Source organism: Mesoplodon densirostris, chromosome 1, assembly GCF_025265405.1.
Source record: "Mesoplodon densirostris isolate mMesDen1 chromosome 1, mMesDen1 primary haplotype, whole genome shotgun sequence".
Taxonomy (NCBI): domain Eukaryota; kingdom Metazoa; phylum Chordata; class Mammalia; order Artiodactyla; family Ziphiidae; genus Mesoplodon; species Mesoplodon densirostris.
The window spans coordinates 191107117-191132036 of NC_082661.1; the positions used below are offsets into that span (position 1 = coordinate 191107117).

Consider the following 24920-nt stretch of genomic DNA (forward strand, 5'->3'; position numbering starts at 1 on the left):
CCGTGTCCCCTGCATCGGCAGGCGGACTCTCAACCACTGCGCCACCAGGGAAGCCCCGTCAGTGACTTTTGACTTTCTTCTGAAGAAGCTTTCCCTTTAAAGAAGCTTTGGTATTGTTTGTCACCTGTGTCAGAGGATTTTTAGGATTGTAGACTCTAAAGGCTATATGAAATGAAAGAGAGAGCATGAAAGTTAGAGTTAGGGACCCTGACTCCATGTAGCTCACAAGTCCTGAGCTCAAGCAAGTAACTATCCCTGTCTGAGGCTGTCTCTACATCTGTTAAGTGGGGATAAATAATACCTGCTGTACTTGCCCTTTAGCATTATTATGAGGGCCAGATGGACTAATGCACAGAAGGTGCTTTCAAGCTATAATGGATAATATTAAAGTACAGAACTGTTATGTTTCTTTGGACACTAGGGAGAGGAGAGGGTGGGAGGGAAGAAAGAGGCCTCACTTTCTTAAGACGATTTCGTCACCTTCTACTGATACTGGTTTCCCAGAAATCTTGCTTCCTCCTCCAGGTATTTTTCCATGGTTGTTAGGGATCCCAAAGTAAACCCTGCCACCAGCATGAAGTCTTTTCACTGCCCAGGTTTACTCCCAGGGTAGATAACTCCACTGCCATTTCCCGACAAAGGTTTTCCTTTAAAAATACGGAGAAATTAGACTGAGACCCATTCTAGTAAGGAAAAAACATAAGGCTAGTTTTGCTTTTTCTGATAGTTAAAATAATAAATGTTAATTGTAAACAATTTGCAAGGTATAGGGAAAGAGAAGAAAAATATCACCCATAATCCTATCACCCAGTAGTAATATTTTGGTACTTTTGCTGATCTTTTGTCTTCATTAGTATCTTTTTGTCTCATATGAATGGAAAAAGGGTCATGTGGCAGAAATTCCAGGCAAGTGTGGATTGGCATGTGGCTGATGCCTAAGAAAAAAGTAAGCAAAGTCCTGGGACCCTCAGAGGCATTTCATGAGAGGTGGCATGGCCTCTGGCCAGACTTCTTTCTACTTGTTTTCTTTCTTTTTGCTTCTTTATCTATAAAATGAGGATCATTGCTGTCTCAAATGATAAGATTAATGAATAACTTTTTAAAGCACAGTATCTGGTACGTACTCTGTGCCCAGGAAATGTAAGTTTCCTTTCTATTGGTAAGAAGTGAACACTGCCAGGCACTGTTCTAAGTGCGTTACACATATTAATTCATTCAAGCCTCACGACCATCCTTTGATGCAGGTGTTAAGATTATCCTTACTTTATAGAGGAGGAAACTGAGACACAAGAGGATGAGTGACCTGCCCAAAGTCAAACACCTACTAGGCGACAGAGCCAGAATAGGAACCCAAGCATCTGGGTGCAGAATCTACATTGTTCATTCACGTTACAGCCTGCTACTCACTAGAGTTGTTTTAAGATCAGACTCAGTGTTTACAGCTAGGGCCAGATGCTCCAGTGGTAAAGATATCACCGGTTTAATATAAGCCCTTGCGTGAGGGCCCTTGATTTTCTCTTTTTTTTTTTTTTTTTGCGGTACACGGGCCTCTCACTGTTGTGGCCTCTCCCGTTGCGGGGCACAGGCTCCGGACGCGCAGGCTCAGTGACCAAGGCTCACGGGCCTAGCCGCTCCGCAGCATGTGGGATCTTCCCGGACCGGGGCACGATCCCGTGTCCCCTGCATCGGCAGGTGGACTCTCAACCACTGTGCCACCAGGGAAGCCCAGGCCCTTGGTTTTCTTATGCACTTGCCCTGGGCTAGCTATGTCATAGGGCCCAGTGGGTGGAGGGACTGAAGTCAAAAGTAAATCCAGAGCAGATTAAATATTTAATAGGTAGGTTAAAAGATCTGGCTAATCATTTGGCTTTTTCCCCTACCCACCCTTTTCCAGTCTCCGTGCAAGACTGGCATAGAGGTCACGGGCTTAAGATCTGGAGATAGTTAGGCTTATGGTTTCAGAAAGAGTCAGAAATATGCTGACTGTCAATGGTATAAATTGTACACTTGATCCATTTGGGAGGTTTCAGGGGAAATCAAGTGAGAAAAAGCATCAGCAGGAGGAACAGGAGGTACAGACAGACACAGGGCCGAGACATACAAAGCACATCTATGCATGGCTGAAGGGTTATGTATGGCCCCCCTGTAATAACCATGCTGCCAAACCAAGGTGGGTGAGCAGAAAGAAGAGGGTTTTGAGGACAAGTAAAAGGCATGCCTATGATGGAACGCACTGGATAGGATACAGGCCTGAGAGAGTGCAGTGTGAACAGCTTCCTAGATGGTAAGTAATCATTTGAAAAACAAGAAAGGAGAGTAATGAAGGGGCAGTGACCCGAAAGGTTAAGTCTAAATACATAGGTACCAAAAGGCCAGCAATAGAAACGAGGAGCTTTTAAAGAAAGGGCAATTCATTGAGAATGTCTGTGAAACCTTTGATAAATGCCCAGTCACCAGCAAACGAAGAACAGCTACGTTAGGCTAAGAACACAAATCTGAACCCAAGGGCATCAGTTCTTAAAATCTTCCTCTGCACACTGAAGAAGCGAGAATCTAGGCCCTCTCCGCCTCCCAGAGACTGAAGGGAAGAGTGCTGGGGAGCCTGAGGTGATGATACAAGAGGCCTGCTAACAGGATGCAGAGATGATGGTGGGACCAGTTTCCTGCGTGAGGGATGCAGAGTGGCACAAAGAGAAAATAGAAACCTAGGAAACCACGAACACGACTTTTCATGAAGCAAATTGTGAAAACGGATACACTCAAGCACCCAGCCTAAATCTGAAGGAATTTCTCCAGAGGGCTCTGAGGATAGCTTAGCCCTGTATAAATGCACTTCTGTCTGCTTGATCTCAAAAGGCATTCTGGCTGCTTCGAAACATAAGGCAGCAAAACTGCACTGAGCTGTACCAACTGTTTGTTGAAGGGCTTGGCCAGTGGTCTCCCAACACTGCTCTCTACTCCACGAAAGCAGCTGTTGATGACAGGGACCAAGAGTTAGAGCCGAATTCTACTTTCACAAAGAAATCGACTCACAACCTTATGTAGAAAGTGACTACAAGAAAAGAGATCCCTACCTTCCCCAAAACATGTATTGTAAACAATTTAATGCCTTTAAGAGTTGAAGGGCATAGAGCTCCACCTTGGATGCATTACACAATTATTCCCTTTACAATCAACTCTGATTCATTCTATAAATCTGTGTTGTGTGCCTCCCATGACCCACCCACTGTCTCAGGCCCTGGGTATGTAGTGGTTTAAAAGCACAAAACCGAAGAAAAGTCAGCCATGGGCCCTGACCTTGTTGCACTTATTGTCCAGTACATACCGTGTGCAAATGAACATTTACATGCGGCTCCAAGTGCAACCAAGGGAAAGACCAGGTGCCGGGAAGAGGCTCTTTGAGGTAGATGAAGCCATCTCTGAGGAGGTGATGTTCTACCCGGGTCCAGAAGACTGAGGAGGAGCCAGCCAAGCAGAGAATCGGGAGGAAGACTGTTCCAGGTGGAGGGAACCTCATGTGTGAAGTGGAGAACTTGGCAGGCTTGGGGAGGCCAGGCCAGTGAGGACAGGGCAAATGAGAGGGGAGATGTTAAAGGGTGGGCAGGAGCCAGGTCACTGGAGACCTCACAGCCAAGTTAAGGAATTTGGATTTCCTCCAGAGTGCATGGGGAAGCTACACAAGTTTTATTACTAGAGATGACGTAATCCACTTACTTTTTTTAAAAGGTAGTGCTGGCTGCTGGGTAGGTGCTGGGTTGGTGGGGACAGGAATGGATGTGGCTGTCAAGGAAGCTGTTCCTGGATAAAACACAACCAAAAGGACGAAACTGCTGATTCTGAGAACCAAGCTCTTCCTAAGGTTGTAACAGTCCATGCTAAGGAGATAGGAGCCCCCTTGCCCATCCCCATTTAAACGCAGTAGAAAGCAGGAGCACAAGGGATCTGGAGAGACCACGATATCGGGCCCGGCCCAGCTCTGTATGTCTTTCTCTCCAGCTTCCCCGGACCCTCCCCAGTTTTCATGGTGCTCAAGAGAGCTACAGGAACAGGACGATCCAGAACTTTTTCTTCAGTATTGGCTGAAACTCAGTTCAGAAAGCAGTTAAGGACTCTATTAAAATACCAAGTAGTAAAGCAGTCCATATATATTCATGAATTATGAATAGTGAGGGCTGGGAATATGAATGTACTCATCATAGAAAGTAGAAATACGTAGGTGTTTGGCGTGGATCTTTTGTTTCTTAACTATCTGGCAAAGAAAGATGATACTGGGATAGTGGATCACAGTCTTTTTTTTTTTTTTTTTTTTTTTGGGTGTGTTGGGTCTTCGTTTCTGTGCGGGGGCTTTTCTCTAGTTACGGTGAGCGGGGGCCACTCTTCATCGCGGTGCGCGGGCCTCTCACTGTTGTGGCTTCTCTTGTTGCGGAGCATGGGCTCTAGGTACGCAGGCTCAGTAGTTGTGGCTCACGGGCCCAGTTGCTCCGCAGCATGTGGCATCTTCCCAGACCAGGGCTCGAACCCGTGTCCCCTGCACTGGCAGGCAGATTCTCAACCACCAGGGAAGCCCCACAGTCTTTTTTTCAGCCCCCGTTAAATCTTCTCAAGTCAGCTCAGATTCCTGTTTCCTCACTGATAGTTTGTGATACTGAGACTGGAGAACAGCAAGAAACAATATTAAAAAGAGCCTTCAAAAACATCTCATTAGTTTTGCCAACAAGATTCACTATGGAATTTCTTTTCATTGGAACATGTGAGTTTAAAAATGTGTATTTGTTTTCCAGGTTATTCCAGAAAAGAAGTGCTCTGGGTGCTGGTGGTTCTTCCTGCACTCCTTCCAACCTGTTTCCTCCTTGGTGTTTTGCATCCAGGCAGCTCACTCAGGAGCCAGCCCATCCAGGGTTGGGGGAGGTGAAGATTAGCAGGGAGGCTGTGCTGTGACTTAGCCTGGGGGCCGCCATCAGCAACCATCAACCCCAACCCTGGTTTTATGAACCCTCGTACCCAGTTGTTAACGGCAGCTGGTCCCCTGGAGGGCATTGCTGGGGTGCTCATCTCTGCTAGGGTTGAAAAGGATCATGCACTGAAAATCCTTAAAAAGATAAGACAGTCTCCTGTTCTTGCTTCCATCTCCTTCGCATTTGCCTGCTCTTCCTGCCAGGCCTTCACTCCAACAGCTTTCACCCTGGACTTTCTGTCCCCTGGTGCCTCCCAGAGAGGGGGGAGGGGCTAAGGAAAGAGAAAAGGGCTCAGCCATTGTGCAGGAAGGACAGAGCCAGCAATTGTGGTTTAGGCAAAAAAACAAAAACAAAAAACAAAGAGGAAGTTATTAAATGCCACAATGTCTTTTTGAAAGCTCAGGCCTGGTCTTTATTGTTTTTCCCCAGCAGGCAACGTCAGGGTCTAGAGGAGAGCTGGAAAGGCAAGCTTGCTGTCAGAATGGATTCTACCAATGGGTGGTCTTGGATGTGCTGTGTATGTTTGTGTCACCTTTATGTTCATGTGATGATGAGATACCTTTTTTTTTTTTTTTGCGGTACGCAGGCCTCTCACTGTTGTGGCCTCTCCCGTTGCGGAGCACAGGCTCCGGACGCGCAGGCTCAGCGGCCATGGCTCACGGGCCCAGCCGCTCCGCGGCACGTGGGATCTTCCCGGACCGGGGCATGAACCCGTGTCCCCTGCATCGGCAGGCGGACTCTCAACCACTGCGCCACCAGGGAAGCCCTACCTTTGTGTATACTTTCCACCTCAGCTTAAGCCTGATGGCCATTGGGGTTGGTGCCTCTGAGGGTTGTAGAAATCCTAACTGGAGACCCCATGATGAATTCTGCAAAAGGCTCTGACATGCTAACTCTGGACAAAACTCTTTTTGCTGTTATTTCCAGCATAAATTAGGTCTTTTTAATTGTGTCTATTTTACATGACATCTTAGCTGAAAGGAGCTCTAAAATGAAGGTACTGTTGAAGACAGTCATGACAAGGATTCGTTAATTAAGCACATACCCCATGTGTAGGCACTATGCTAGACAGTTAATAGACATTATCTAGAAACTATAGCAACTCTGCAGGATACATATAATAACAGGAGCTGATTTGCTGAGGGCCGAATATGTACCAGACTCTAAGTGCTTTATCTGAATTAGTTTATTTAAGTTTCTCAACAAACCTATGAAAGCCATTGGTCCTTTGCACCCATTTCAGAGACGAGAGAACAGGCACAGCGTGGCCGAGGTACCGAGCTGGTCAGAGGGTGAGGCCAGGACTCCGCCTCAGCAGCAGACTCCAGGGCCAGGCTCCGACAGACGTTGCCGTGCTGCGCCTCTAGTCTCACATTCCCCATAAGGAGCCTGAGGCCCAGTGTTTACATTCCCAATGTCATTCAGCTCACAAGTGACAGAACCTCAACCAGGTCTTCAGACTTCAAGTCTAGGGGGATAGTGAATGTATTCAAAGCCAGGAATCTTAAATTTGGTGAGAAAAGTAATGTAACAAAGGAGGTAACAATGCTTAGATAAAACTAAAGATGAAAACTGTAGCTTAGAAGTAGAAACTCCCTGCCGACTGCCTGGTCATCTCCTTGCCTGTCCTGAAATACAAAGAGATCAACACCATTCATGACCCCACCCCTTCTCAGCCAAGGCCAATGCAGAGGAGAAAACAGCAGGCACTTGCGCCTTCTCCAGATGCCTGCTTACAGGAAGTGGTGCAGGGGCTACCAGTTGGCTCTCAAAGACAGACGTGAAAACACACCACTGGTACCCAGTGTGGCAAGCCCTCCTCAGAACCTGATGCAGGGGACAGACAGTCTGATCAAGAGGAGGCCTTGAAGGTGCAGTCAGGGTGTTTGGAAATTCAGGAGCCAGGACTCTCCTCCGGAGAAGAAATATATCTGTTCCCATGGTGGGATGCCCTGGGCACTCGGGGCTTAACATTTTTCTCTGCCTGCCTGGGAGTATGGAGGGAAAGCACTATGGGAATGGCATTAGGGACTGTGTGTGGGGTGGGGTTAAGTGGAGACACAGAAGGCTTGCCTGCAGCACAGTGGAATCTAAACAATCTGAAATAGCTGGGCCTCAAGAGTTGGCATGTGCCTCTGAGCTGCCACCCACTGAACAGAGCGAGGGCTGCTGCACTGGAGGATCGCTCTCCTTCCAGCGAAACTGAGACAGGAGGCCGCGGGGACTTGTCTCAGGGAACCACCTTCTTGGACAGTTTGCTTCAGTGAGGCCAGTTTTTCACTTACTTACCAATGGCTACTGAGTTATAGGAGGGTTCATCTTCATAACAGTCAATATATATTTCTTTCCCCCTTGGCTGGAAAAAGCTGGTATTCTAAGATTGGGAAGTGCACTTTATTGCTTCCCAGAAACACAGATAGGGGAGGATGAAGACCCCCAGGAGCGCATTTGCCTTCCTTCGGGCAGAGCGCCTAGGTGGGTGCAGGCTTAGACCTCTGTGCTCAGCTGTGCTGCTCTCCTCTAACCCCAGGGTTAATTCTCATGCATTTTCCAGGTCGGATTCATTCGTGCCCCCTGCCCATGAACACCATCATGCTCAACTTCCTGTTTTCCTATTTTTGCCAGAGATGCATGTGCAGACCCGGACCCTGCAGATACAGGCACCTCTGAGTCCTTCGGCCCAGAGCACCTGACCTCTGACCCCCAGCACAGGAAAGCAGCATGGTCAGGAGGGGTTAAACTTCGGCTGAAGCACAGGTAAGAGGCACGGAGGGCTGCGCCGAGTGGTTCGGAAGAGGGACTTGGCTGCTGGAAGAGGGAATTGGGGGCAAGGCTGGTCGAGAACACAGACGAGTGAGAGAGCTAGGAGGGCCCGGACGAGGGGGTCAGATGGAAGCTCGGGGTTCAGAAGGGTAACCACCTAATGATAGTTTTCAAACTAGCTTCTGAAGAAGCACCAAGTTCCTTGGAGGTAATCTGGGGGTCCCTCAAATCATTTGATGCAAATATCTTTTAAAAAATACATTGACGACTGTATTTAAAGCTATAATTAAAAACACTAAAAGAGATACACCAACATCTTACACTTTGGAAATAACTAATGCGTTACATTTTACAAGATTGACTCATCTTTGAACTGATATTCACTGAACACGTCTCATCTCTAGTTGAGGAATGTCCTGAGATTACAAAGTTGGTCTAATAAAAATTTGCAGCTACTTATCTGTGCTTTCTATGTGCTTTGCATACCTCATCAAATTCTCACACCAGTGCTGTGAGGTTTGCACTAGTGTAAAGGCATCTCGTTAGGAGGTGGTGGATTCAAATCCAGGCAGTTTGAGCTCACAGCCACTCCACCCTATTGCCTCAGCAATCAGCATAACAGAACCTACTTCCTAGGACAACTGTGGGAATTCAATGAGATAAGGTATTCAGCACTTAGCACAGAGCCCGCTCCTGGGGAACAAGAAATAAATGTCAGGTGAAGTAAACATTAGGTGGTGGTATAATGACGTTCTGGTTATCATTCCCATCATGCCTTTCATCACTGTCACATAAGTCTGTGTGCCAGCATGAAAGGCAGTATAATATAGTGAGTAAGATGGGGTTGGGGGGGGTGTCTGTGGACTCAGCCTACCTAGAATTCAAATCTTGATTCTGCCACTTAATAGATAACTACAGGCAAGTTATTTAAACTTTGTTTCCAATCTATAAAATGAGTTTAATAACTAATCTACCCCAAAGAGTTGCTGAAAGGATTGATAATGCTAATATACATAAAACACTTAGAGTGGTACCTAGCCAATCATAAGCGCTCAGTAGATGTTGGTTATCATTGTTGTCAATGATCCTGATTTCAGTTGGGGGGGGTGTGGCTCTTTCATGTAGACATGTGGGCTTGGATTAGAAATAAATAAACATTATAAACTTAGATTTATGCAGTTACCCATGTTTATGGATATGCAAATATACATTAAAGTATTTGTTATATTTCCTGTAATCCAACAACACTTGTATATGGTGTCTACATTAAGATTCTTTGTAAGGTTTTCTTTGAAAAAAGGATTCAAAAGAAGTTTGAACATACCAGTTGAGGACAGGCTGAGATTTGCAGGAGGCTCCATCTATGAGAGAAGCAGCTGGCAAAAGGTTGCTCCAGGGACAACCTGAAGAAGAAGAATCCCCAAGGTTACTGCTATTCATTTCAGCCTCCTAGGATCTTCAAAATGTAGAGGATCAGAGCCATTTATTTAACAAGACTCCAATGAGGTGTGTAGGTTAATGTAGCATCAGTGCCAAAGTACTTTAGGCCAGAAAGTCATAGTTAGGAAGTTATTGCCCTGGCCTTGGTGGACAATGATCGAGACTTGAACTTAGCAAGTGGTGAGGGGACAAGAGATGAGACAGATTTGGTTTGAATTTAGGAGACAGATCAAGAGCAGGTGAGGGTGGGAGAAGAGAGATTAAAGAGTGTGACTGCTAAGTTTCAGCCATGGGGCACTGGGGTAATTGTGGGACCATTCTCCAGAAGGCAGGGAGAGCTGAGACTAGGTGGGGCTAAGAGCGTGAAGAGTGGAATCACACAGACCTGGGTTTGAGCTTGAAACAATTGAAATATTTCATAAAACAATCCTTAACAGTTGGATGAAACAAATGAACCTCAATGTATGTCCAGTTGGCATCCTAACCATGCAGAGAAAGATTGTCGTCATAACCATGAAGCGATTATCTTTAAAACAAGCTGGGGTTGCCCTCATCAGCGTGGTCAAAACTGGCTCATGATGCTGTGTCTGTATGAAGGGAGACTGTAAGGGAGCAGATAGGAAAGCAATTTCCTTTTGAAAAAGTCATGACCTGGATGTTGCATACCTCACGCCTGCTCATGTCCTATTGGCTGGAATTTTTACTCTACTTATACTCTTAAGAATTTTACTTGTGTGTGTCTTGTCTCCAAAAGTATATCATAAGCCCCTACAATAGTCCACCTCATAACTCTTCCCTATGCTCTGAGGTCTCTGCAACCCAGGTTTTACTGATGTTGGACTAAACTTGGAAATTGGTGTGGTTCTCATCCACACCAATTTATTCGGATCCCAAATCCTGCCCGTTTTGTTTTTTACTTTTTATTTTGAAACAATTTTAGATTCACAGAAAAGCTGTGAAAATAGTACAGAGATTTCCCATCCACCCATCACCCACCTTTCTCTAATACTAACATCTTTGAAAACCATAGTGTAAATATTAAAACTAAGAAATTATCATTGGTGTAATACTATCAACAGACTATAAGGCTTTATAGACTTTATTCAGATTTCACCTTTTTTCCCCCCCGGCTAATGTCCTTTTTCCATTCCAGGATCCTACGTTGTATTTAATTTTCATGTTTCCTTCGTCTCCTCTAATCTGTGATACTTCCTCAGTCTTTCCTTGTCTTTTATGACCTTGACACTTTTGAAGAGTATGGGCCAGTTATTTTGTTGAATGCCTTCTATTTCGGTTTGTCTGATACCATCTCATGGTTGGATTGAGGGTGAGCATTTTTGGCAAGAATACCACAGAAGTGATGTGTCCTTCTTAGTGTGTCCTCTCCCGGGTTACATGGTGTCAATGTTTTACTACTGGTGATGTTAACCTTGATTACCTGGTTAAGATGAAGTTGCCAGGTTTCCTCACTGTAAAGTTATTGTTTGTCTCCTTGTAAATGAATACATATCTTGGGGGGGGAGATAGCTTTGAGGCTATACAAATAGTCTGGTGTTCCTCAAACTTTCTCCCAGTGATTTTAGCATCTATCCACGGATATTGTCTGTGACAGTTATTCAGTAATAATGTTCTAAAGGTGAGTCTGTATTTCCTTCATGCCTTCCACATTTATTAATTGGAAGTCTTCTGTAAGGAAGAGCTGTCTCTTTCCTCCACTTATTTATTTATCCAACTATTTATAGCAGTAAGGACTCCTTCCTATTATTTTATTCTGTGGGTTATAATCCAATACTGTTATTTATTTTATTGCTCAAATTGTTCCAGCTTTGGCCACTAAGAATTCTTTCAAGCTGGCTGTGGTCTAAGTCCTGTTTTGAAATATGGGAAGGGGTGAGGTGCTGATGTCTTTAGACCGAGCAGACATGATGTGCTTATCATTTTAGGAGTCTCACAGGTGTTGAGGTGGAAGGTTAGTAGTGGGCACTGAGCAAGTCTAATTCATGACAGGTCACAGAAGCCTACACCGATTTTGAAATTGAAAAGGGCCGGGATCACCTCATGAGCTAATTCCAAGACCAGTGGGTCATGGGTATGTGTAGCTCCTTTTTCATGGAGAAGATAGCCAGAAAGGATTTTCTCACTTGTTTATAAGAAAAAGGAAAGAGCAAAAGGAAGAAACTCCCCTCCACCCTCACTCCAGGTATATACAGAGACCAGCCAAACCACCAAGGTAAAGAAAGAGAGAAGCTCTTAGTGGTCCAGGGCTTAATATTCGCACACATCCAATCCCACCTTTCCTTTTTTGCTTGGATCCCTGAGTTCTCTCTTGTCTGACTTGTCAGTAGGAGTCCTATGATCTAACTTATCTCAGCAGAACTTCTCCCTAAAATCTGTCAAGCCTCAGGCTAGGGTAGTTCAATGAGTTAGTTCAAGAGACAAAATGTTCCAGCTTAAAACTCAAGATTTTCCAAGCCAGTGCTTTCCTCCATGAGCTTCCTGTCCCTTCCTCATCCTCCACCACCAGTCACCACCATCATTATAATGACCATCTCATCTAATCAGTAAGCACTTACCATACATGGTGATATGTGCTCTGTAAAGTAAGTTGAGATGAATGGGTCATAGAAGCTCAGGCTCTGACTCTTCATTCATCCTTATTTGGGCAGCAAGGTTAGCAGCTGGCATTTGCACTTCCACTGGCAGTGAGTTCTGTCCCCGTCCTCCTGACTTAGTGAGCTCAGGGCAGTGTGTCTCAGGAAGCCTCAGTGGATGTTGCTATAGGACCTCCCTCAGTAGCCTCCAAAGGGTGGAAAGCTTAAAGCAATCAACACGCATTTTTGCAGACAGAGGCATTTTTGCACGGAGGAGGGTGCAGGTTTAGCAGAGAAGATCAATTACAAAGGAAACTTCCTGATTGCAGTTTGATGCATTTTATCAGCAGATGATTTTCCTTCCTTCCCTCCTCCTCCTGCCCACAGAATAGAATTCTGGCATTCCCAAGCTGTGTGCTATTGTCTAAAATGCTGGTTCTTCTCAGGGAAAGTTACTAAGGGTCACTTTCTCTTCTTCCCTCTTAGAAAGCAGGAATTGAATTTTAATTGGCAATCTACAGAGGTGGCTGGGAATGAGTCCCTCCCACTTGCACGGAGCTTAGTGAGTTCCAGGCGGTTCAGGCTGTCTGATGGGAGTTGCATGGAATCGTTGAGAAGCCTTTGCAGCCCAGGGAGGAGCAGAAAGAGCAGTTAACAGGGTGAAATGGCTTTTTATCCCACTCCTGAATATGACATGCAGTTGGCCAGAGGGTTGTTATCTAGGATGATTCTCTTTGCCACAAGGTTAAGCCCACTATTATGTTAGAATGAGATTTCGAATCTTGCATTGCAGGATTCTCAACTGATAAGCCTTTCACAGATACCTTTCTGATGTTGTGCTATATCTATTTATAAAGAAAAATTAATAACCAACCACATATTAAATTTAAGCCCATTTCTCTAAATTGTCACGAAAATTCTCATTATTTGAGCACCTCGGGTAATTCAGTGTACTATTAATATTTCTGTGTGGGAATTTTCAATCATTTTCTCTCCTATATATACAGTCACCATATTTCTTATGATGTACGTATTTAGAGTGGCTTTATTTATTTATTTATTTATTTATTTATTTATTTTTTGCGGTACGCGGGCCTCTCACTGTTGTGGCCTCTCCCGTTGCAGAGCACAGTCTCCGGACACACAGGCTCAGCGGCCATGGCTCACGGGCCCAGCCTCTCCGCGGCATGTGGGATCTTCCCAGACCGGGGCACGAACCTGTGTCCCCTGCATCGGCAGGCGGACTCTCAACCACTGCGCCACCAGGGAAGCCCCTAGCGTGGCTTTTTATCTTATTCAGATTAGCAGTTGCTTTTTGTTGTGTACTTCATGGTTTTGCTTCCCCATTTCCCCAGGAAATTACAAATAAACAATTTCTTTTTCTCACAAGGAATGGCTACTTATCTATGTACTAGTAGCCAAGTTCTCTATTCTCATTGCCAACGTTTGTATAAAGAAACGGAACCTGCAAGTGTAATTTCAATATTAAAGAAAAGGTATGGTCTTCTCATTTACTTTGAGTTTACATGAAAAGAAGTGTGTATTGAGATTGCTGGGTGTACAGTATTTACCTCCATCACAATTGAAGGTTTATTAATTTATTTTATTTATTTTTGCTGTGTTGGGTCTTCGTTTCTGTGCGAGGGCTTTCTCCAGCCGCGGCAAGCGGGGGCCACTCTTCATCGCGGTGCGCGGGCCTCTCACTATCCGGCCTCTCTTGCTGCAGAGCACAGGCTCCAGACACGCAGGCTCAGTAGTTGTGGCTCACGGGCCTAGTTGCTCCGCGGCATGTGGGATCTTCCCAGACCAGGGCTCGAACCCGTGTCCCCTGCATTAGCAGGCAGATTCTCAACCACTGCGCCACCAGGGAAGCCCCCACAATTGAAGGTTTAAATACTTGATTATCTTTTCCCTTATTCACAATAATTTGAATTCAGCTTTTATCCTTACACAATCTTTGATTTGAAATTTTTGTTCAGAGCTGTGCTTAATGCCTATGTTTGCATCCCTAGATGCTTTTACTTAAAAGGAAATATGATATGGCAAAGAACAGGTGGCTGCATCAGTAGTGGTAATGTTCTGGATCTCCAGGTGACTTGAATATTTATTTTATTATTATGGGCATTCATTTTGTTATTATACCATGTAAAAGGTAAAAAAGAAAATAGGAACTGCTTAGGTTATAAAACACACATATAAAGAGAGGCATCCAGGGCTGGTATTTCAAGTTTAATTTGGCATCCTTTCGCTTGAAGGTGAATAAGAGAGAGCATTCTTCTGAGTTTTATTATTTTCTCCCCAACAGTGTCAGGTTATGTGTGAATGGTGGTGGTGGTTAAACTCCTCCGCGTTGTGAAATTTATGGAAATGCTGGCATGTAGGAACTGAGGGGCTGGAACAAGTGTTCATAAAGTTTTCACCCACTTTGCCTTAAAACCTTCACTATTCTTTTCATTCGGGTCTTTTCTGGTATGATTTTAAAATATGAATTCTTCTCTTGACCATTGTTTAAGGTCCCTATCTACAGTTAATGCTTTCTGTCCTTTCTTTTTTTGTTGTTGTTGTTGCCTTTAATTTCTCATTTGCAGCCTATTCCTCTAAATGAGGAGAAAGTGAAATAGAGAAGAGAAAAACACGATACAATGCATGACTTACTCCAAAACAGAATTCAGTGTCTTTAGTGTTAGAAGTTTGGGGAGCATTTATTTGTTTTTGTTGAATGGGATGGTGTTTAGAAAAAAAACACTACCAAAAGGTAAGGCTTCGGCTTCACACACAAAAACTTTTCGTTACTGTTTTGGCAAATGAAATTTAACTTATACTTTAGCACTGCATAAAAGTTAATTAGCTTGATTTTGAAATGTCTTGGTTGGTATGTGGTGTAAAGGGTATCCTTTAAACCCTCAAGGGACAATCTTCTGTGGGGTTACACACAGAGGAGGAGGGTGTCCAGCTGTAGTGGTGGGTACCCTGCCCCTCCTGCCCTCACCCCTGCAGCCCCCTGGGTGGAGGGCAAGAGCCCTAAGCACCTTCATCGTGTCCTGCTGAGCTGTTCCCCATTTGCCCAACAGGGGTCCTCTGGGAGAGCCTCCAAACAGTTCTGGGGCACACACAGTGTTTCTAGTTCTCTGTAACTATCTCATCCTCTCTGAGATCCATGAGCATATATTTGTGGATGTCTGCATGTGTCTCTGTGTGGAAGATAAAAACAAACGGCGTGAAAGTGATTTCTCTTTCAGCTCTGGCAACATATTCTATGACACAGAGAAGTAGTAGAGGAGAAAAATTTTAAATCATAATACCTGATATCTCAAGAAATCAGTAAAAACCAGTCTCTCCTTCCTTCCTCCAACAAATAAAATGCCCAGTTGCAAATTGAGAGTTGACAAGAAGAAATTGTTGATAATTAACGTTTGTGCTAGTCTATGTATGCTATGCGATTCTATTGTAATTGAATTTGAAAATCAAAGAACAACAAATATGAACGCTGTTACAGAGCAAAGATGTTATAATGTTCGTGTCAATTTCTGCCGTGACATATAGGCAAACATTGAAGTGTGGGGAGGAGAGCTGACTATTCTGATTACTCTGTAGATGTCAGAGTTGAGGGGAGGAGGGAAGAAAGGGGGGCATATTGAGAAAAAAGACATTTCAACATCATCAGCCATTGGTAGCTAAGTGAAAAACACCCACCCCCATGGCTATGCCCTCTTTTTTATGGTAATAATTCTGTGTGGTCATCAATAAAGTTTAATCTTTAAAAAATGTTTCAAAATGGAGGGTGAGGAGGAGATAAACTAGTAGTGAAATGATGTTGGAGCAGGTGTGGATGAATGGGGTAAAGTATCTTACAAGAAAAGGTTTTGGGTTTTTTTTTTTACCTTTAATGCAAATTTTAGATGTTAAGAGTCTTAGGTTGTCTGTCTGTTAGCCGACTTCACTCTTACTTGTGATTCAGTTGCCAAAGCCAAAAGTCTCCAGGGCATATTATCAGGATGTGACCTTTGAAAAGAACTTCTCTTTCCAGACAGGAGTGTGTGTTGCCATGGGGTTATATTACTTAATGCATACCTTTCTACCCACTGAACCACTTTTTAAAGACACAGATGTTAGGCAATTATAAAAGCCTCAGAAATGTTTGCTTGTTAGACTTTTCTGTGAATCCGAAAAGTCAGAGTATAGCCTTGAGTAGCCCAGTAGTCATAGAAACTAGAGGTTAGGGATGCTGAAAAGGGCCAAAGGATATCTCAAAAGCAGTGTCTTTGCCAACCGTGTGCTAAGGGACAATTACACCTTTTTTTACATTTTGGAAGATAATGGGTGTTTTCAACCTTAAAAGTTCTTGAGAGCTTGTCCGTCTCCTGTGAACATGTAGAAAACATATCTCAACATAAGGTGATTCTTTGTTTATTCCAGAGAGAGTTTCATCTGGATCTATGAATGAAACAGTGCTATGGGTACAGCCCAGTGCACCTTAACTTGGTCTTAGTTTTCAGTGGCTGTATATTTTTATCATCAGTGTTTGGGGCACATAATCTTCCTATAAACAGGAAATGCCTAGAAAGGCATTGTTGTTCAAATATGAATCATCTATTCTTCTATACTAAAGAAGGTGTAATTATAATACCCCCCCCTAAGAATCACTTGCACAATGACATTTAATTATTCATGTTAAGTTTGCTTCCCCTTTAAAGCATGAAAGGGGCAACTTAGCAATAACTACCAAAATTGCAAGGGCATTTTAGTTTGAGCCAGCAATTCCACTTCTAGGAATTTCTGCAGATATGTGGACACAGACAGAAAACAGTGTGTAGACATGGTTATTCACTGAAGCATTATTTGTAATAACAAAAGACTGGACATCAAAAAGTGTCTACAAAAAAGGGTCTGGTTGAAGAAATATGTCATATGCACACAATGGAAAACCAGGCAGCTAAAAGGGGGGGAAAAAAGCTACGAGGAAGCTCTGTAAGTACTGATATAGAATGATCTCCCGTAGATGTTGTTAAGTTCAAAAAAGCAAGGGGTAGAACAGCACATAGCTTTCCTTTTGGGAAGCGAGTGAAAAGAGATTTGTTCATATTTGCCTATACTTGCATAACAAAGCACTGGAAAACATACATAAGAAATTAACCACAGAGGTTTGCTGTAGGGGGAAGAGAAATGGGTGGAGAGGGCTGGGAAGGAGAGTAAGACTTCTGAATGGCTTTGATTTTTTTTTTTTAAACTGTGCGAATTAATTACCTATTCAAAACAATACCTGAAGTAAATATGGGGAAAATATTAAGATTTGATAAATTTTGGTAATGAGTCCACATGAGTGTTTTTTATATTCACTTGAGTGCATTTATGTATGTTTGAAGTATTTCATAATTTTTTAAAAGATGAGGAAAAATAGGAAAAGAAATAACAGTGATACACAAAAGAACCTTAAGAAACATTTTTTATCCCCTGCTAAGCACAAAGTGTTCAGTAATTATATCATGAAGACTCTCAACCCAAATCCATGATATGTTAATTCTGATAAACCTAATTTACAGAATACATTTATATTAGCGTTTTTTCTTTCTTTTTTAGGAGGAGTGGGTAAGACTAGAATCTTGTTATGATGGACTTTGTTGTCTATTATAGCATTGTGTACTAAACAAATGATGGCAGATGGGGGTTAGTAAGTGAATTAAGAAACATGATGTTTTATTTGGTAGTGCTGGTATTGAGTGTATTTGGTATTTTTACATGTTCACCTCATGTCCAGTTGATAACTAGCATGGTTTATAAAGTTAGTGCACCCAGAAGAGCTCAAGCAAAGTCTCAGTCATAACAGCTCATCAAAGAACAGCATCAACAAAATAATTAACTCCAACTCTTAGAATTTCTTATTATCCAAGTTGTGGTTGTCACCTTCTCCATTTATCCAAAGCATACCAATGCTTCAAGGTCATCCAAAGTCCCACTCTACTACCAGGCCTTTTGGCCAACTTCAGACTCCATTCTTGATCACTGGCAGCCAGGGAGATTTTTGGTGCTTAAACCAAAGTCCTCAGGAGCTAGCATGGCCCAGTATGATCTCATGACTTTCCTACCATCTGTTCTTCATTCCCAAGGCTCTGGCTACAGTCTGTTCTGCTTCTTGAAATACGCAAATTTATTCCTGCTTCAAGGCCTTGGTGTTTCTTTTTTGCTTGTGTGCTAAATACTCTGCCCCCAGCTCTTTGCAAGGTTGATTCCTTCTTATCATTTAGATCTGGTTCGGATGTTACTCTCTCAAAGAGGCTGTCCCTGATCCAAAGCAGGATCCTCGGTCACACTCTCACATTACCCAGTTCTGTTTCCTTCAGAGCCCTTATAACTACATGAAAATTCCCTGTTTGTTTGCTTACTTGTTAATTGTCTGTCTCTCTACTCGGCCCACCTCACCTCTTTTCTACTGCTCATTGCTCAGTAGTTAAGAACACAGGCTCGGGGACAGATGCCTGAGTTTAAATATCAGCTCTGTTCCTCCAAACCCTTGTGACTGGGGATGGGTTGCTTAGTCTCTCTTGATTACCTCGTTTTCTCATTAATGGTCCTGTATCATAAAGATACAGTATAAAGGTTAAGTGAGAAACTGTGTGTCAAGTGTCTGGAATGATGCTTGGCACTCAGTAGGCGCTCAACTATTTTTCGAGTGAAGGAGTAATACTCTGATGCTCCTTAATACTTTTTCTTGCATCTGAGGCTCCTCAACAAGATTATAAACTCCTTGAGGGCATCTGTGACCTCCCAGAGCTCCAGTTGTACTTCAGCAGGGTAGAAGGCGCATAGTAGGTGATCAGTGAATACTGCTCGAGAGACGTGAACTGCTTTAGTGTAGATTTCTCCAAAATATGCTTTCATTCCTGAATCTCTCTGTGTGTTAGGGCAAAATCATCTAAGAAGGACATCGTGTCACTTGCTAGTTCCAGTTCCATCAGCCTACCCGTCCCACGCAATTAAGCTTCCTTGTTTGTGGTTAGGAATGCAACAAAAGGGCTTTGTTTGAATTACATGCACGCACAAAACTTAGTTGGCTCAATTTTAAAATTAAATCGCCTTCTGACTCTTAATTGGTATGTTCATGATGTAATATGCTTTAGGAAAATATTTCCTTATCTTCCTTAAGATCAGAGTGATCCTAAACTGTAAAAGCATGCTGTGCTTTTTAGGAATGCTTATTAAATTATTTGCATCATTGAAAAAGTCAATAAACAGCTCTTTGACTTTTTTGGTTATCTCCAGGTACAGTGAATTATATTTTCAATATGAGAGGCTATTTTTAAAATACTTGGCTTTTTAATAGGTAACACATGTACATAGTACATAATTCAAAAGTTAGAAAAGGAAATACAGTGAAAAATAAGTTTTCCTCCCCAGAGGCAGTCATTGGTTCTAGTTTCTCAAGTATTCTTCCAGAAATACTCTTTACATTAATAAACGTTAAGTGATTATGTATGGTTTTCCCCACATACAGCAGTATACTGTGCGCACAGTTCTGTATCTTACAATTGTCCTTTAACCATATATTTTGGAGATATGTCCATATCCATATGTATAGAATTACTCAGTTCTTTTAATGGCCACATATACATATTCCATTGTGAGGAGGTACCACACTGACTTAATTGGTCTGCTACTGATGAGTATTTAGGTTGTGTTTCACTCTTTTGACGGATATGTTATTTTAAAATTATTTTGCTGAATGTTGCCAAACTGCTCTTTATTCAGGCTACACTGATTTACACACCCATCCTGCTCCAGCAAGGTCTGAGAGTTGGTGGGCTATATTTTGGTCATCTTTTTCATTGTTCTTTTTCCTCATTTCATCACTTAATTGTACGTATTGGAAGAATCTTATAAAACAAAGATTTATCTCTGAAACCTCCCAACATATGTTCTGCATCCAAAAGAAAGGGATATGTTTTTCAGAGCCTACTGATTTGCGTGTTTCACAAGCACCCTGTTCTTAATGTATCGATATTACACCTGGGATGAAATCTTCCCCCTACCCCAGGACAAAGAGTTAACCTCTGCAATCTACTCCGGAGAAGCAGCTCCCCAAGTTGGGTGTCCTGTCTTGGCATTGCAAGTCTTGGGCACTTAATTTATCTTTACTGTAAGAATTATTTCTTTATGATTTATTATTTATTAGAGTAATACTTCATTTGGTCTCCGCACCAGAATGTAAGCTCCTTAAGGGCAGAGACCATATCTTAGTTATTAAATCTTTTAAGTATCTCTCATCAGTTTCAACTCTTCAGTCCTCATTTCTCGTGCCCCTTGAGCCCCATCCACCACGTCAAGCCCCTCACTTTCCCCTCTTTGGGCTTCCTAGTGAAGATAGAGGACAATGGGTGTCAAGTCCTTCCAGCTGTCCTCCCACCCACTCCGTTTCATATGAGCATCAACATCTTAGCTCCTCCTTTCTTCTCATTTACTTCAGTGGACCTGCCTTTACACCTACATCAGGTCGTGCCCTCCACGTGTGCTCTAGAATCCCATCCTTGCCTACTTCCTCATGAGTCTTACGTAGCGTCAGCCTCTCCTCATCCTGTGTCTTGGGCTATGCCTGTGTGCGCTCCCTGTCTCATACAGATTTGCTCATACTTCTCATTATTTAAAACAAAGCAGCAAGAACAAATCCTTTTCACTCCCTGGCCCCCTCTAGCCTCCTAGCTACCACCTTCTTTTCTCCCCTTTAGAGCCAAGGTCTTGAAAGAATTATCTGCCCTTGCTGTCTCCATTTTATCTCTCATTCACCTCTTACCCCATCCTAATCAGACCTCTGCCCCTGTCATTCCATTGCAAAGACTCATCAGTCATCAAATCCAGTGGACGTGCATCTACACTCACCACATCACACTCACCTCTCGGTAGCAGTTGGAATGATTGACAGTTCCCCCCCTCGTTCTCCCCGCTAGGATGCTGTGAAACTCCCATACTCTCTTGTTGGACTCTCCCCAACCCCGTTCCACCCCCAAACTGTGATAGTTCTCGGAGGCCCATCCTGAAAGCACTTCCTTTCTGTCTCCTATGCACTCTCCCCAAGCAGCTTGTCGTTTCTCAGAGGACATGTGTTTTGTGACTCCTCAATGGGTATGTGCAGCCCAGACTCCAGTCCTGTGGGCCCCACTGCTTCCTGTCCACCACTGCAGTCCCAGAGGTCCCTCACATTGCACGCCCCAAGTGAGCCATCCGCCTCCCCGCTCTGTTTCCCTCCTTCCTCCCTCCGCTCCCGTCCCTCCATCCCATAGTTCTTACCATTCTAGTTCAAGCTACAAACATGAAGACCGTCCTTCCTCCTTGACTATACTCTCTTCTACACCAACCACATCCAAGCGCTCACTAGGCTGGGAATTTCGCCTCCTCGGTGGTTCTTAGATCTGTCATCCCTTTAAGTTCACTGCCCCTGCCTTAGTGCCGGGTCTTTATTATCTCTTACCCTGGCCAATACGATAGCCTCCGACCTTGTCTCTCTCAAATTTATTCTCATTATTGGCAATATCTTCCTGAAACTCAAATTTGAACATGGCCCTCCTTGGCTAAGGTTCTTCGGTGGCCTCCAAACCCATAGGATACTATTCACACCCTTCAGTGAGATCTGGACCCTCCTAGCTCTTCACCTTCATCTGCTGCCTTCCTCTCTCACCATCTCCTCTCCACCTACTTAAGTTGCTTGTACCGTGTTCTTCTGCATTTCCAGGCATTTGTGATGCTGTTTCTTCTACGTGGATGTCCTTCTCTTTCATTTCCTGCCCCCTGCCATCTGGAGAAATCTTTCATGGTTTCGTGTTTTCGGTGACTGCCTCTGCTGAGTTCACTGAGCACCTTGTACAGCTCTCGATGACGGAACCCATCTCAGTGTCTTATAGCGGTTTACTTGGCTGTCTCTTCTACTGTACTGTGAATTATTTGGGTCTAGTGTTACTTTGTTCTTCTTTGGATCCCCAGTGCCAGCATAGTGGCTGCCATGTAGAAAGTCTCTATGGATGCCTTTGAATGAATGGGAAGGAAACTGAAGAAAGGTCTGGATAGCTTACATTTAAAAGGGAGCCTTGCTATTGTTTTTCTGTTTGTTTGTTTGCGGTACACGGGCCTCTCACTGTTGTGGCCTCTCCCGTTGTGGAGCACAGGCTCCGGATGCGCAGGCTTAGCGGCCATGGCTCACGGGCCCAGCCGCTCCGTGGCATGTGGGATCTTACCAGACCGGGGCATGAACCCGTGTCCCCTGCATCGGCAGGCGGACTCTCAACCACTGCGCCACCAGGGAAGCCCCCCAGCCACTCTCTCTTGACTCTGACCTTCTATAGTAGTGTAATCCTCCTTACCAAATTCATCCATCCTTCAGTATTGCAGTCTGAAGAACACCCACTTTTCCCCTTTGGCTTTGTCAGTTCTTTGTGTTATAAGGGCAGGATGTTTAAAGGTGAAGTCATTGACTTGCAAAATGAGAAACTGTTTTGGAGAGCATCTTGTTGTTTATACTCCGCAGATCAGAGTGTTAACACCAAGGTAGCTGGTAGTTTTTATGTAGTTCTTACCAAGATATTAAAATAATAGCATTTATCCAGCATCAGGATATCACAGAGAACTTCAAAATCCCCAGGAAGTCCCTTGGGAGGTGGGCAGGAATTATTGCTCCCATATTTGTATATGGATAAGTAGTGCAAAGAAAGACCAAGGCAACTCCATGTGCCTTAAATTAATAAAGCATGAAATGTTAACATGTAGGAAAGCTAGGTGAAGGTTATGTGGGATTTTTTCCAGCTTTATTGAGATATAATTGGTACATAACACTGCAAGTTTAAGGTGTAGAACATCTTGATTTGATACATTTATAAATTGCAAAATGATTACCACCACTGTATTAGATGCCAGCTGCATCCAGTCACATAGTTACCATTTCTGTCTTGGCTGGTGAGAACATTTAAAATCTGTTCGTTTAGCAACATCCAAGTATGTATATGATACGGAATTAGCTATAATCACTATGCTGTACATTAGATCCCCGGAACTCGTTAATCTTTATAACTTGAAGTTTGTACCCTTTGACTAAAATCTCCCCATTTTCTCCACCCCTTCAACCCCTGATAACCACCACTCTACTCTGTTTTTCTGAGTTTGTCCTTTTTAGATGCTACATAGAAGTGAAATTATTCAGTATTTGTCTTTCTCTGTCTGGCTTATTTCACTTAGCATAATGCATCCAAGTTGTTGCAAATGGCACGATTCCCTTCTTTCCCATGGCTGAATAATATTCCATTGTATGTATACATGGCATCTTCTTTATCCATTCATCCACTGACACTTCGGTTGTTTCTATATCTTGGCTATTGTGAGTAATGCTGCAATGAACATGGGAGTGCAGATATATCTTTAAGATCCTGATTTCAGTTTCTTTGAATATATGCCCAGAAGTAGGATCGCTGGATCATACTGTTAGTTCTATTTTTAATTTTTTTAAGGAAACTCCATACTGTTTTCCATAGTGGCTGTACCAGTTTGCACTCTCACCAACAGTGCACTAGGGTTTATTCAGAAATTCTTTAAACTAAATTTGCACTATTTTTATGTAACTGAAATCATGTCAGAATGAAAAGGAAAATACACATATGAATAAAGCAGAAAAAAATGATGGTTACTAAGAGAAGTGAGCAGTAAGATCCATTTTCCAGTATTTACTTGATTGTTTTCCATCTCTGAGGATACAGCAGCCTGTGCTTCCAAGTCCATAAATCTCATTGGTGAAGAGATCAGCTGAGATTGCTCCTAACGCTGGGGGTCCCTCTCCTGTGTCTCCCCAGGCGCAGTGAACCTGCGGGCCGACCTCATTCTTGGCATTCAACCAAATTTGGGGAGAACCAACCCGATGCCAGCATGATGCAGATATCTCAGGGCACGATTGGCACTCCTTGGCCCCAGAGCTACCATTCCAGGTAAGTGGCCACAGCTGAGACCCAGGGGCTTCTTACTTTCAAATGTCCCGTTCCCAGAAAAGATTGTTTTCTTATACTTATCTTGAGTACTAAGTCTCTCTACCCACTATCCTCATCCTCTTAAAACCCCTAATGTGTGTACGAGTCATCTTCATATCCTGGGCTAGACTGGCATGAAGAGAGGACAGGAGTATTTTGAACACTGACTGCTCACTTGAGATATTTATGGGGCCTATTGATTCTCAGTCAGACATTTCTCAATCACACGTTATAGCACTATACTAGAAAAACTGACAACTCCCTCCCTCAGTGCTTAGTGTGCTTTCTTCAAATATGTATCTGGTTTTTTAAATTAATTTTTATTGGAGTATAGTTGCTTTACAATGTTGTGTTAGTTTCTGCTGTACAGCAAAGTGAATCAGTTGTACGTATATACATATCCCCTTTTTTTTGGATTTCCTTCCCATTAAGGTCACCACAGAGCATTGAGTAGAGTTTCCTGTGCTATTCAGTAGGTTCTCATTAGTTATCTATTTTATACATAGTATCAATAGTGTATATATGTCAATCCCCATCTCCCAATTCCTCCCACCCCACCCCCTTCCTCCTTGGTCTACATATGTTTGTTCTCTATGTCTGTGTCTATTTCTGCTTTGCAAGTAAGATCATCTATACCATTTTTTTAGATTCCACATATATGCATTAGTATACGGTATTTGTTTTTCTCTTTCTGACTTACTTCACTCTGTATGACAGTCTCTGAGTCCATCCACGTCTCTACAAATGACCCAATTTTGTTCCTTTTTATGGCTGAGTAATATTCTGTATATATGTACCACATCTTCTTTATCCATTCCTCTGTATCTGATTTTTATCTGAATGATTTTATTCAGTATTTGAACTCCCCAGTTGGTTTTTCTCCTTCTGTTAAAGCCAGTTATCCAGCTTAGCTCCAATCGAAGCAGTTAACACACCGAGGACCGCTCAATGTATACATCACCTCATGTGGTCCTTCCTATACACCCTTGAAACAGGTACAGTGTTCTTAACTCCATTTCGCAGGACAGGACATTGAAGCTGGAAAGATGGCTTTGTCCAAGGTCAAACATGTGATCAGTACCCAAGTCAAGACTCAAATCCAAGCTAGGTTTCAAAGCCGTTGCATGTAATCTCCTGTACTTCCTCTACACTAGTTATACTAGTTATTCTTCCTCTGCTTT

General features: G+C 43.2%; 1 protein-coding gene across 1 annotated transcript in view; it reads left to right on the top strand.

Moving 5' to 3' along the window:
- SHROOM3 (shroom family member 3) overlaps nucleotides 1–24920 on the top strand; it is a 323304-nt gene that overhangs the window by 256208 nt on the left and 42176 nt on the right. Inside the window, exons 3-4 of the mRNA XM_060093020.1 lie at nucleotides 7581–7712; nucleotides 23569–23700. Coding sequence (XP_059949003.1) covers nucleotides 7581–7712; nucleotides 23569–23700 — 264 coding nt within the window. The remainder of the gene's footprint in view (nucleotides 1–7580; nucleotides 7713–23568; nucleotides 23701–24920) is intronic.